The sequence below is a fragment of the Tachysurus vachellii genome, chromosome 19 (assembly GCF_030014155.1).
Source record: "Tachysurus vachellii isolate PV-2020 chromosome 19, HZAU_Pvac_v1, whole genome shotgun sequence".
Lineage (NCBI taxonomy): Eukaryota > Metazoa > Chordata > Actinopteri > Siluriformes > Bagridae > Tachysurus > Tachysurus vachellii.
In genome coordinates, this window is record NC_083478.1 from 6,175,001 (window position 1) to 6,190,069 (window position 15,069).

Sequence of the window (15,069 nt, forward strand, 5' to 3'; positions counted from 1 at the left end):
TTTTAATCCTTACGATGTTTTGACATTTCTCTGACATTTATTCTTATTTCAGTTACTTATACCATGTTAATGGCATGAAGTCTCATTACACTACGCTCAGCACAAATTGTGCTACAGTAATATGTGAACAACATGTATGAACTTGTTTGTGCTTAAAGTCAAGTTTAAATTTGGATAGTAGAAAATATTTGAAGTGCACTGAGATATACTGTATGGGCTAGAAAACACCTACTGAATCTACTTTCACAGACTTTCACTGAATCTACTTTCACAGTACTGAGTACTCAGAGTACTGAATGATGTAGACCAGAGCCTTTGTTACAACATGTTCATTCATCAACTTCCCCGTTCATTCATTCACATAAAACTGTAGGATTTTAATGTGGCACTGTTTATTTTAGGCACATGAACATCCAGGGAGCAAAAAAAAGATAATCTTGTTTATTAGAAATCTGTTTTTGAAAATATCTTGCATTTGGGCAAATTAATTTCCTATTTCGTGTTAAAATAAAACAATAAACCAAATATAAGATTATTCATCCTGTTTCTTGTTGCTAATTTCAAGCAGTAGGTTAGTCTGTTTTATTGCTTCTTTCTAGGTGTAAGTGGTTAAAATGAGCAAAATCATCTACCAATAGAAAACAGGCTAGAAATTTCTTTCTTTCTTTCCTTCTTTCCTTTTCTTTATTTCTTTCTTGCTTTCTTGCTTTCTTTCTTCCTTCCTTCCTTCCTTCCTTCCTTCCTTCCTTCCTTCCTTTCCTTCCTTCCTTCCTTTCCTTCCTTCCTTTCCTTCCTTCCTTCCTTCCTTTCCTTCCTTCCTCCCTCCCTCCCTCCCTCCCAACATTCCTTCCCTTCCTCCCTTTCCTCCCTACCTCCCAACCTTCCTTCCTTCCTTCCTTCCTTCCCTTCTTTCCTTCCCTTCCTTTCATCCCTACCTCCCAACCTTCCTTCCTTCCTTTCTTCCTTCCTTCCTTCCTTCCTTTCTTTCTGTCCTGCTGCAGACTCCCAAACTACCTCAGTCAAGTCTCACCTTTGCTAATTTGAACAACTTTGCAGTGTTGGTGTAGAGACTTTGGTGTGTGTGAGTTTTTCACAGCATTTGTGTCTCATGTGTCTCATCTGTTTAGAGTTTCTGGCTTTAGTTAAAAGTGTCAAAACTACAAAACCTACGCAGTACTTTAACCAGCATTAACTAATTACTCATGGTGAAATTGTAAAATCTATCTGTCACATAATAAAAACCGTCTGTCGCATAAAATATTTAGTTAGTTGAATAACCCTGGTGAAGGTCAACTGGACAGCATGAATAAACTTGTATACAGAAGAATCGTGACAGCACACAAAGCCGTGTTTTTTTTTTTGTGTTCTTTTTTTTTTTTTGGCCCCTTTTCGATTGCGAACGTAATTCATTCCGATTCCAATGTCATGATGTCGCAGCAACCCCCCGTGTGCCGATGTGTAGATCAACAGCGTTAACCTTGATTTGTTTTGGTTAAGGACATTTCTACCGAGAGTTATGTCTTTGAATAGCGCCCGCCGTACTCGTCTGTAAATTTGCATGTTGTGGAAAATGGCCTTGTGTCAGCAAAGAGCCATTTCTAGCGCGCCTCACCTTGAACAATGTAATTATGTCACAACGTCGTATCACTTTAAAAGCAACTTGTGCAATTTGAAGGCTTGGGAGCGAGGGAGACTAATCTGGAGGCAAAGTGCTGAGTAATCTTAAGCCAATTTCACTTTATTAAATTTCACACAAATTTTCCTTTTTTTTTTCCTTTCCCTTGTCAGAACCCCACTGAGTTCACAGAAGCAGTTCCAACATAAGAACTCCTCTTCTGCACAGTTGCCTTTTTTTTTTTTTTGATGGGATTTGTCATTTTTTTAGCTGAGAGGCGAGGTTTGATTTTAAAAAATCAAAAATGAACATATTTCATATTAAAACATGCCTTAAATCCACTCGTATAAATCAGAGCTATGAGGGTGACCTTTAATTTGGTCTGTTTATAGCTAATACCCATTAATTAGGGTTGGGGTTATACCAAGGTCATGGTTCGAAGCTCTAAACACACCATTTATAAACATACCGTTCTATTTAACCACAGAGCAAGTTCTCGCTTTGATATTCATCTTAATTATGTATGGTACGTAAATTTTCGTGCACGCTCGCCAATAACTTAATGCTTTTTTTTTCCAGTGTGTTCCTAGGAGTAAGATGTGCATCATTTAATTTGATGATACGGTGAAATTAATAGCTGTGATTTGAGCAAAACCAGAAATCGGTTACTATTTTTTATTTTTTTATTTTTTTTTTAGTGTCAGATTATGTTTTTATTTGGGCTTTGTGCTGCAGCACACTTATAAAAGGGTATAAACTTCTGTTTCCTATCCAATATCCTGCACTGCGCCGTGTCTATAAAAAAGATTAAATAAGGAAAAAAATTGGCTGACCTCCGGAGAACCCCTCCGTAACCCACTCCAACTCAATCACATCCCCAAAACAACAGCATGTGTCCATCTTAATTTTCCAATACAGTTTAATGTCATATTTATGTAAATATTTTCCGATTTTGCTGTGTATTAGCGAGGAGAAATGTCAGCGCTCACATAAAATAAAACAATAGCATCGCATGCTGGAGTGGGATTTAAATTGGATTCCTGCAGCAGGCAGCGCAACTGATGAAGAGGAAAACAGGCAGCGCTTTGATTACATGTTGCAGGATCTTTACACAATAATCTCTCCTCCACATGTTATTTACATGCACTCTAATGCTTAATCTGCGCTGAGACACGCCAAGCTGTTCTCTCATTTGTTGTTGCTGATTGGTCTGAGAGTCTGAATAGAAATGCGCAGGCTGATGCTCTGTAACTAGAGTCGAGTATAGGAAATGACACTGTACTTTTTTTTTAGATGTATATAAAATCAGCCTAATATTGTGTAGATCCCTAAAACAGCTCTGAGCCGTCAAGACCTGGACTCCACAAGACCTCTGAATGTGTCATTTTGTCTTAGCAGGTAGGTTTGGACTCTGATGTCTGCTGCTCTTGCAGCCCAACCACAGAAATGTGACATTTTTTGTCATCATTTTCTGCGAGGTTTTTTTTTTTTTTTTTTTGGTGTAAAAAACCAAAGCCTGGTGTAGACTTCTCTGGCCAGAACTGCTTACTGCATTTTCACACCCTTCTGTGTAAACTCTAGAAACTGTTATGCGTGAAATTTCCAGGAGATCAGCCGTTTCTTAAATACTCAACCAGCCTTTTCTGGCAGCAACGAGCTTAGGGTTAGATTTGGGTATCATAAATCGACTAAAGCGCTTGTCTGCATAATTTTTTTTTTTTCATTGCTGCTACCAAGATTTGTGGAGGTCTAGCGGTTAAGGTGCTGGACTACCAGTCGGAAGGTTGTGGGTTCGAGTCCCACGTCCACCAGGCTGCCTCCGCTGGGCCCCTGAGCAAAGCCCTTAACCTTCAATTGCTCAGTTGTATAAAATGCGATGAAAATGTAAGTCGCTCTGAATAAGGGCGTCTGCTAAATGCCGGAAATGTAAATGTAAATGTAAGATCATCTGATTGGATAATTGCATACATGAATTGTGATGAAACGACTAGTGAATTTACAACATATTTTTCACAAGTTTGTGAGACCTGTGTATCACACCCGTATGGGATTCTTCTCCGAGATGTTGCCATGAAATTAGAAGCAGAGAATTGTCTAGAATGTTTTTGTACGAGTTGACGCATTACTATTTCCCTGGATTACCGAAAGAGGGTGGTTTAAACCTGCTCTAGCATGACAAAGCCCCTGTGCACAAAGCAAACTCCATGAAAACACTGTGTGTTAAATCTGTAGTGGAAGAACTCCAGTGACCTGCTCAGAGCCCTGACTGCACTATAGACACGCTCACCTGACTGTCTGACCTCCTTTTAGGCGAATGAACTCAAAATCTCCATCTACACTCCAAAATTGAGTTTAAAGCCTTCTCAGAAAAGTGGAGGTCATCAACGGAAGGTTCATCAAGCACATATGCCGTGGTATATACCGTGTATATAACGTCGCTGTCGGGCGGAATCCTCATATCTCCAAAACCGTTATTTTTCAGGAAATTAAAAAAACGCCGTACCTTATCTGCAGTGCACAGGGTTTAGTCCGCATTGCAGTGGATTGTCTTGCGCTAAATTCCTGTCCTCAGACGAGCACCAGAACTAGCGGGGGTCAAGAATTTTTTTTCTTTGAGCCAAGTGTTTTGAAGACATTTACCTCAGAAGACGTGTTGATTCGTTGCGACTCTTCTTGAGGAGAAATATGCCGTGAAGCTCTCCCACGGAGTGAGGAAGAGGTGGACAGTTGAAGTGTCCAATGGAGTTATGAGATTTGCGCTCAAGCTATTTTCAAGACTTTAGATTGGTTAATAACTTGTAAAAATAACAGACCCACGTGGGGACTGTCCAATAGCATCGATATGTGAAAAAATATGAAATTGACCAAATTTGGACATACGAGGTTTCCCCCCGACAGCGACGATATGTACTGTAAATACTTACTACGATGCTATGAATCTGCTGTGAACTCTGGACATCTTAAGTAGCAGTGAATTATGGCCTGTTTTAGTATCATTTTACCGTAATAATGAAATATCTTTAATTCGTGGCCCTAAGTCTTCCTTCTACACTTTTTTGACTAAGCATGTTTGGAGCCAAATAAACTGCATGCTGTGTGTGGTGCTACTTTGGTGCTGCCTTCTAGTGTATAAGAAGAGATGAGCTTTATAATGGATATTAAATGGAAATGTATAACAACAAAGAAATACTGACGACAATGAAATACTGTCTCATGGCTGTTTATTACATTGTTACACTACAATGCATTAGCTACCCATTCAAACCAGTTAGTAAGGATTCCAGTTAACCAGAACATTTGACTGGGGCAATAAAATGCTTCATCCATTGATCATTTGACCACCACTATTGAGGTGAATAGGAACGTAGCTGAGTTTTTTTTCCCTTGATAGAAAAGTTGTTAAAGTCTTTATTCTAGAGTTCTTCATCGTAGTTGTTTCATTATAGCAAAGGGTCATAAGGAACACAGGAGCACCGCTAGTGTAATGCTGCTCATGCTACACAGGGATGGATGTGGTTCATCATCCTAGATATTAATAGGATGGTGGTTGTTGGTTGTCCGCCTCTTGGACGTATTTGGGCTGGGGGTGGGGGCGGAGGGGATTGATGCTGTTATAAATTACTCCACAGCGCCACCTAGTCCGGGTTCTCTGTCCTACTTTGTCATCAGTAGACGGTGAGAAAACCTGTAAATAAGACTAGTCATGTAAACAAGCACATGTAGAAAAAAAAGCATAACGGCTTGTAGTGGGGGGAAAAAAATCATATTCAAAAATGCGAATAATATTCACTCAAGGGCATCTTCCCGCAGGCTTCATAGGCTAATAAAACACTTCGTTTTTATTCAGCCAAATATTTTAGTAAGCAGTTTTGTAATTGGCGAGTCGAGCTTGTACTTAACCTGTAAAGTCAAAAGCAGCAGAATTATCGCACCATCATTTTAAAAAAAAAGAATTCTACTATGATAATAAATAAATAAAGAGGCAAAACAGCCTGAAAAGCAGAGTCCAGAAAATAGAGCTGTAAATAATCGGACGAGCAATGGGTTTTCCTTTAAATAAATACCAATCAGGTTTATGTTGAAAGACAATAGAAAACGTAGCCCAGATATGCAGTTTACAGTATTTATAGCTGTAATATTGAGGTGCCACCACCGTAATTTCATGCCCCAATGAGAATGGCAAGGTCAAAGCAAATGCTTCAGCTGAGCATGTGCTAATACGGTGACTCATAAACAGGCTCTGTGTGTATCAGGTGCACCAAATAATACAGTATAATGAAATACAGAATAGCTTTCCATTATTGTTCTTTTTTTTTTTATGGTGTCATCATTAGATGTAATATATGGCTTAAAAAAGTCATCTCCCAGTGGGTCGATTTGAAATAAAAGGGTCCAGGAGGTCGTTGTATGTGTTTTGGGAGCTGTAATAAATTTTTTTTCTTTCTTTTCGCATCCCTTCTCTTTTATATGTAAACCGCCCCCCCGACACCACCAGCCCTCACCTTGTTGTCTTTCTTTTCAAATAGGATCTCAAAGGCCTTTTTATTTGTCGTCCCATTTTCTTTGCAATAATGACATCACAGGCAAGCAAACTAGCTGACTGGGCTTAATTCGACAAGAAAAAGCGAACGTGTTAATGAATTTGCCTGCATCTCATTTTGAGAACATGAAGCCTTTTGTAGTTTCACGCCAGGTGCTATTTAAGAATACAAATGACGTGACAGATATGCACGTGTTTGTTTATCGTGATTCTTTGGAAATGAAACTGAGCCCCTTATACATGCCAAGGTGAGTAGAGAAACTTCTCAGGAGGCCAAGTTTCTTCCTGGCTGGTCTGCAGGAGGTGATTTGGATCAGGCTGTGTGTGTGTGTGTGTGTGTGTGTGTGTGTGTGTGTGTGGTGTGAGGGGTGTCTTTCTGCCTCATTCAATAGTCTGCCACCGTGCAGTCTACAGCGCTCAGATAAATGCTGAGCCCAGGGACACATTATTGCTTATTGGACAGCGCAGACTGACTGCACCAGCTCAGCACATGGCTGCAGCCACTTCCTGCCACTTGCACCACCACACAAGACAGGATGGCCAATATTTGCCTTCAATTATTCAACAATTTTCATGGCCATTTTAGTCTGTGAGACTAAACCAACCCAGCCTTCCGCCTCCCCCTCCTGTGCCTCAGCACGTGCTCAGCGCATTTTAAACTAATCTCCTCGTGCCTTTGACCTTAACCTGCAGATTTCTGCACGAGTGATAAAAGTGAGTAAATGGTCATTTTAATGAAAATGGCGGAGTTATAAATTTTACTCACTTAAACACTTCCTCTGGCAGGGGGGAATAAGTCCACAGCAATACACACACACACACACACACTTTTTCCCTTTTAGAAAATTAGGCCGAGAAACCATTTTCTTCTATTTTATTACTTTGAGAAGACGTGTCTAGTGGTTACACTTAAGTAAATGTTGTTCTCCTTTCATGCTCGTAGACTAAATGCACTCAGTTCTCTTGGTGTAGATTTTCAGGCTGGTTTGAGTTGATCAAGTCAGCATAGACTGCTGCAGGAAGGTCATATTTTTGTAGGTCAACCAGGAAGTGATCATCACCTGCTTTCATCGATAAAAAGCCAACATGATCGTTCCACTGGCTTTTGGATTATTGCAGAAAATAAGCTTTCTAACCAACAAAAGTTTATGATCCTTACATGTTTTGTTTAAGATAATCTTCACAACAAAGAACACAACATTTATGAATCTTGAAACCTAAATACAATCAAACGAGACTCTAGCAAGTGAGTTTTCCTGTTCGGCGTGATGACGTTTAACGCTCCCGACAACCTCCACAATCCCGTTTAGCCACTTGGTGGCAACCGTCTATTTCATAGATGTCAAAAATCACGAGTGGGATATTACTGATGTGTGTTGTGTTGGAGCATAAAATGTGAAAATATCTTGAGCTTGTGTTAACCACAGGCTTTATTTCAGGCGTTTAACCAAAAACCCATTCCAAAAAAACAGACCTCATTTACGATGGAACTTTAAGTAATTTCTAGGTTTACAACACTTGATTACATCACAACAGTAAAAAAAACAAAAAAAAAAACTACACCTAAAAAAAAAAAGATGTTTATCTCTGGGAACTTACTACTATGTTATCTTAATTATTTAATTATATTTTGCTTACAGTGGTCCTGTGATTAAATACTAAAAGAATCAAGTTTCACTAACATCATTTTTGACTTTGGCAAAACATTTATATGTATTAATTTTAAAACGTTAATTTCATCACAACACTTGTGACTTCTTCATTCTGATGTTCAGATGGCGTTGATTTAATATTTCCTTAAGATCCTTGATTAAGTCACTAACGCGAAGATGTTAGTCGAGGTCGAAAAAAGAGAGACCGGTGAAGATGTCCAGGTTTATAACTCTTACATTATATTATGTAACACGACTGTTCAACAAAAGTAATTAACAAAAAATGTTAGTGTTGGAAATTTTCTTAGCAATAACAGGAACTAAACACTTTGGAAGATGTCGTGCTGTTCTTGGATAAAACTTCACACAACACACTGTGTTGATTTTTATTTCTTTATTTTTTTTCTATAGCATTTTACATTTAACTTCGATAAATGTTCCGACTTAATGATTAACACGTTTAGCATCGATTTACGTTTGCTCCTTACTGTTGTACTTCCACTGTTGAACAAACATGAATTAAAAACACTCTGATTTTCTCCAGCTTTCTGTTATTGGACTTTTTCCCCCCTAAGCTCTCGTTTACAGCATTTCGTCTCCAAGCACACAGTCTGGGTTTTCATACCCAGCTGACAGTAGACAGGGCTGAACAGGCAGAGTCTCTGTTCTCTGCCAAGCTCTTAACTCTTGCTGTACTGTTTAATCACATGTGTCACTGGCATTTGACACATTTATGATATATGTACAGCAGCTTGTATATAAACAGCTTGCTGTCTGCTGTTTAACTGTGGCTCCATTTGGAGAAAAAACTCAGCCTTTTGGTCCCCTGGCAGTCCGAGTCGTATGAAAGTGTGCGGAGCAGAGTGGTGAAATGCAGCGGGACTTCTCAGAGAGAGAGACAGAGAGAGAGAGAGAGAGAGAGAGAGAGAGAGAGAGAGAGCGCTAAACACCAACAACAGATAACATTCTGCTATGGACAAACAAAGGTCACACAGGGAGTAGGTGTGGTGTTATACAGCACATGTATAAATCTGATTTGTTTAACTTCACATTTTGATAAAAGCTGTATTCTCTTCAAATCGTCAGCTTTAAATGGGCACAATTTGTTTTTATGTGCCAGTTGTGAAGGGAGCCCATAATGTTTTCACCACTTTTATGTGTTCATTAAATGTCCAAAGCTCAACTCCAGCAGTATAAATGGAGAGCCTCTAAAGGCCTGTTCTCTTTTTTTTCCCATCACGTTGGTAAATGCAGTTTTGGGTCTTTGTTTACTTCAGATTGTTTAATAAAGGCAAGACAAAGACCAGTGGCTGCATAAGGTGTTGGAAATAAACCTCCAGTTTTTTCCACAAAAGGGAACGTTAAAATTAGATTTTTTTTTCTAACCCCTCCCCTGTCATTTTCCATCAGAGACCTCAATGCAATTTAATCATGACTAAAATCATTAAAAAAAGATCTGAAGATTCGATTATATTGGCATTTGCAAAATTATGTAATACATTTACATTACAATGAAGAAATTAAAATAATGCATTTTATCTGTCTGGGGTTTCGAAGAGCTCCACCTGGGGAAATAAAGCAGCTGCAAATGGACGAGGTCTATCTCGCTGCCTGGACTGCCCATAATGGAGAAGATCTGTGCCGTGCCAGTCAGAGCAGCGTTAACCCTCTAGAGCTGGTGCCCGTGATTATTCCTTATAGCTTCAGTTCAGTTCACCAAATTTAAATCAACGCTGGTGGTTGAAGGCAGGTTACATCTAATCGTGGTTTGTAATGATGGCTAATTGATATCATGTTTCTCGGTGTGCTACTCGGTGTTGTTTTAAGATGGCGCCAGAGTGTGGTTGTTCATTACTGTGTAACTCATTCTACCTTTGATCACTCTTTGCACCCAGGTTTGACCGATGAGGAGGTGGAGTTGGCCATCCAACGCTCTGGCAGTGTTGAGGAAGCACTGACTCTGAGTCCATCAGGATCTCCTCACATGGTCCACAGCTCACCACTTGTTCCTGCAGCCTACAGTGAGTGTCAAAGTGCCAGTATTATTCAGGCTAGAGATGTATATACGAAGCTGTATCTATTTAGTGCTCCATGCATTCATATCATCTTTTTTTTTTTTTATTTGAATATTTTATTTAAATATTAACCCACCAGCAACTATGACCTTGGAAGCCCTCTGGAAAAACCTGAGAGGTAGAAATGTCACTGCTGACAGATTAAACTTTGAATTCCTCTCAACTACATCACTTCATTTCATTGTTTTCCATCAAAATAAGAAAAACCAAAAAAAAAAAAAAACTGGTAGCCTAATTTTGTCACCCAGATGAGGTTTTTTTGTTTTTTTTTTTTTTTTTTTTTTTTTTTTTTATATATATATTAAGTAATATAAACTTAATATTTACGTTTTTTCCTCATATTGTCTCAGGGAGTATTTTTCTTGCCACCATTGTCTCTGGCTTGCTCATAAGGGATAAATGTACATGTAAAATTCAAACGTTATCATTTAAATTTTTATATCTTTGTAAAGCTGCTTTGCAACAATGTCCATTGTCCCTATATAAATAAAATTAAACAGCCACGACATGTACCAGGAAGGTACTAAGGATCACTTCACTTTCTTGTTAAGTCCAGATGGAAAAAAATAAATAAATAATGCACCTCCTATTTTTTTTTATCTGTATTTCCAGACCTCCCAGGACTGTCCTTTCTCGTACAATCTTACAGATTACTGTCACTCAGAAATTTTCTGGAGCTATCGTATGCTACAGCTGAGAATTCTTCATGAAACTCCTGTGCGAAACTCATTATCCAATGACTGTCAGTCATTGTCCATGGCTTGGTTTCTGATCAAGTCAAATAAAAGATCCTGGATATAAAATTACGATCACTGCGCCAGTTATCAGTAAAACAGAGATGTACTGTATACTGTTGCCAAGTCTGGAGTAGGTATGAAGATGATATCTAGATTAATGACAATATTATCTAGATTACTGACATGATGTGTCTGGTCTAGAAGAATTTTTTAAATTTCACGTGCTGACAGATTTCCTGAACAGAATTATGTTTCTTTTTTTGTGTGTGTATCTTAAGATATAGCACTTTAAAGGATGATTGTTGGGGTCAGGTGAAAAAGGCAGAAAATTTCATTTAAAAGTTTTTCTATCTGCAGGATCGAGGCATTAACGATCTTATTTTGACAGCCGATATCCGATTACAAGCCGAACAGATTAGACTTTTGTAGCTGTCCAACAATTTGATCAAATTATGTCACACAAATCTTCATTTTTTTTTTTTCATTAAGATTTTAGATATCTGTAGATCGACTGAGTTTTTAGCATCGTTATGGTGGAACTGGCGCCTTACACATCGTGATCCGTTTCGGCAAGAATTAAAAGTACAAAATAAAATTAATTTAAATTAATAAGTGTGTTATACAGTAGATAGTAAAAAAAAAAAAAAGTTTGACCCCATAACCCAATCTTTGAAGTGAGATTTGGGAGACTTTCCTAATTTGCATTCAGTCATCTGATGAAATTGTGTGCTGAGGTAATGTTTTTAAAATATTATGTCAACAAGGCAACGTCGCAGACCAGAACGTCTGCGCATGGATGAAATTAAAACGCTTTGAATTACAAACTATCTTTGATGAAATGAAAATACACTGCAAGGAAAATACTCACACATTAAAACTGTGTGGGTTTTTTTCAGGATTTGTTATTGCTTTGAGAAACAAAGCAGGCTGGTTTGTTTGTGCAGGTTGAAAAATAAAATGGCACAAATGGCACGGACCTACCAGACTGTTTGGGTTGGGTGTGATCTGCGCTTTGATGTGGTCAGAGTAACCTCACCGGTCATCGAGTTAAAAAAAAAAAAAACACAGCGAAAAACGAATTAAAAAAATAAACAGCAGCTTTTTATGGAGCAAATCAACAGTTGCACATTTATTCAGTACGGTACAGGATGCTGATGACCTGCTATATACGTGCTGTTTTGGTCAGAATATAGCGGATTACTAAAAAATAATTAATAACGTGAGGGACGAGTGACTACAGTATAAATGAAAGAAAAGTCAAAAGACATTGGCACTGGTTTGAATACAGTGTTATTAGGGATCCGTGCAAACCTGTTCAAACACATCACTAACTTCAGAAAACATCCTTCCTCTGCTTTTCCATTATTTTCCTTACACCCTTAACTCTATTTTTGTCATTAATGACAAGAATGACATTTATTTACATTTACAGCATTTGGCAGACGCCGTTATCCAAAGCGACTTACATTATCTCATTTTTTTATACAGCTGACCAATTGAGGGTTAAGGGCCTTGCTCAGGGGCCCAACAGTGGCAGCTTGGTGGACCTGGGATCGACACAACCTTCCGATTGGTAGCTCAACACCTTAAGCACTAGGCTACCACATGTATTTATTACTACATCGTCAGTGTTTTAAATTGTTTTCAGCTTTTTATCTTCAGAAAGTTTGCTGTTTCTTTTCTTCTTTTTTTTTATTGCCCGTCGAAAGAAAAATCAAAATTATATTTCTCACACACAATCATACACAAATCAAACAAAATGCTTTTTATGACACAAGGTGTGACAAGAATCACAAGGAAAATTGTCTGTAATCAATTTGGCTGTAAATAAAAGAATAAATATACAAAAACTTTACAACTACTGATGATGACTACTGATGATGTAGGGATGTTTGCAGTACGAGCTGCTTATTACTGTATAACATGGAAACAGCATATTATCCTCTAAGACTAGCCGTAAATTTAGTTGTCGCAGCGGCCGTGCTGCAGCCCATGAATCCCGTCGTTCTGTTCGAGGTTACTTTGTGACAGTACATGACCTCCTATTTGCGTAGATCTGTAATTAATTCCCGTATGCACGAAGACGGTGTGGGCCGTATGACACAATGCTCAGTCCATCACGGCAATCTCTTGCGCACGGCAATGGGTTTGGAAAAGGCAGGGAAAAGGGCCTGCTCCGACCTGTATCTTTATTACCTCACGGGGGGTTATGAGCGTCGAGACGACCACTGATTTACCAATGCGGAATGAAGTCCGCCTAATGCTTAACCTATATGACAATGATTCCAGATGTATTCCACCCTCATTTATTGCCACACTGTCCTTGACTCCCCGGCATCTCATGTTTTGTAATGAAAGCTCCGCTGATGGGATGGCCGTGCAGTTAGGCTCCAGGCCGCCTCTAACGGAGGGTTTTATATCAAAACGGCTATAAGAGAAGTGCATAATGAGGTGAGAGCAGGGAGTCTTGTGTGGGGGGTCAGGCTGAAAAGAGGAGGACTACTTCTCTTTGATGTCCTTGTTATGGGGACGATGCACGGAGACACACATCTATCTCTGTCCGAGTAATGAATACTCTGATCCCTATTTTCAGCCAGTAGAAGGACAGTAGTGTCTTCCCTGAACCCAATAAATTTGAGAGGAGATTGGAAAAAAGAAGGGGGAATGGGGCTCAGGCTCACACCTTAAGTGACCAAATGAAAAGCAGCTGTGTGGGATGGAGAAAGAGAAAGTGCTCAGGAACAGAAGGAAGTCAGCGTGGACTTTGGTACCCGCATCCTCTCAGCGCTATAGGAATCCTGTACGCTAGGTGTTAACTGTGAAACTGACAGGATGCCTAGTTGTGTTTCTAGTTATTTGAGGAATGCGTAATGAGTCGGAGTAAAAGAAAGCTTTGACGGGAATGTTGTTGACATGCCCGTGGGCATCAAACATCACCTGAAAGCACCCTTAGACCAGCCTGGGGAACGGCAGTTGGGGTATTTTTTGCATGTCAAATCACGCAAGATGCCATCAAAAGTTATAGTCATCTGCTCATTCATGCGTAGCCACCTGTTTTTCCAAAGACCTATCCTTCTAAAACAGAGATGGGGGGAAAAAAAAGCAGATTTGTCTGCATGTCTATTACAGGCTTTGTTTATTTGTATTCACTGGAGCAGATTCAGACAAATTACAGCAACACACCTGTTCCCCAGGCTCAGTATGTTACAAAATGGAGCATTTTGTATCTGACATGTTGACCTGCCACAGCCAGACGTGCCTTAATTACTTGTCTCCTAGGTCTACGATTATTTGCATGATAATATTTTTTTTTTTTAACCTATTCACAGGTCAGATCACACACGTTGTGTTGTCATGCATGGAAATAGCTGCTATTGGCTAAAGTCTGCTCTTTACTTTGTTTTGGTGTATTTCTCAGAAACTCCTTCGATTGTTCATTTTTTCAAGTTGTAAAATGTGGATTCCCCAAACTGCAGTCTGAGTAATAGTGTATCTCTTTCTCTCCTGTACGTGTGATGTGTATAGTGAGTATGTGTGTGTTTAAAAACCGAGCATACCAGAAACTGATATTTTTATCAGTCTGATGTGTGTGTTTCTGAGAATAACTGCGTGGGAGTCATTGATGTGGCAACCTTTTCCTCATAGCAGTCAGAACATACCTCACCATACGGCTACTGTACAGAGGTTTAGAAGAAAAACGAAAACTTTTCCTGTACTATTTAGCTGCATTTTCATTATGATGCATCTCGTAGCTGCTCTGTCGCTTTAATGCGGCCAGCAGGAATGGCTTTCCACCGTGCTTATTCACACAGAGAATATCATTTTGTTTCACCGAGACTTAGGAGTAGTAACCTTTTTTGTCTTAGTCATGTTAGGAATAAAGCATGTCAAGGTGGTGTGTGTGGTGTGTTACCATTACAAAGTTGAATATTTTCCTATAACAGCATGTCTTGAACTTTTTTGTTTTTTTTTTACTCCTCTTCTATTCTATGCCAGCAGTAACTTTTTTCCAATCTTTTTATTTGCTGAAAGCGGGAAAATTCCAGAGATGGGGGACTCGAGTCATATGACTTGACTCGAGTCAGACTTAAGTCGCAAATTTGAGACTTGAGACTTGCTTGACAAATATTAAAAAAAGACTCGACTTGACTTGAGACTTGATTCGGACTTGATTCGGACTTGATTCGGACTTGAGTTAAATGACTCGGAGACTTAAGTCGCAAATTTGAGACTTGCTTGACAAATATTTAAAAAAGACTTGACTTTGACTTGACATTCATGACTTGAGACTTACTTGTGACTTGCACATGTGTGACTTACTCCCACCTCTGGAAAATTCACTCAATCTTTTTAGCCTCTCGTTCATAATTTAAAAAGAAAAATACAAAAAACATCCGATCCTTCCGTCCTGAAGAAGCTTAAATTTAGGGCCTTTCCTTTGACTTAGCAG

At 39.0% G+C, this 15,069-nt stretch overlaps 1 protein-coding gene across 2 annotated transcripts in view; it reads left to right on the forward strand.

The window, feature by feature from the left end:
• Positions 1-15,069, forward strand: part of pex14 (peroxisomal biogenesis factor 14) — an 82,524-nt gene that overhangs the window by 41,240 nt on the left and 26,215 nt on the right. For both annotated transcript variants that reach the window (XM_060893641.1, XM_060893640.1), the window contains exon 4: positions 9,703-9,828. In XM_060893641.1, the coding sequence (XP_060749624.1) occupies positions 9,703-9,828 (126 nt within the window). The remainder of the gene's footprint in view (positions 1-9,702; positions 9,829-15,069) is intronic.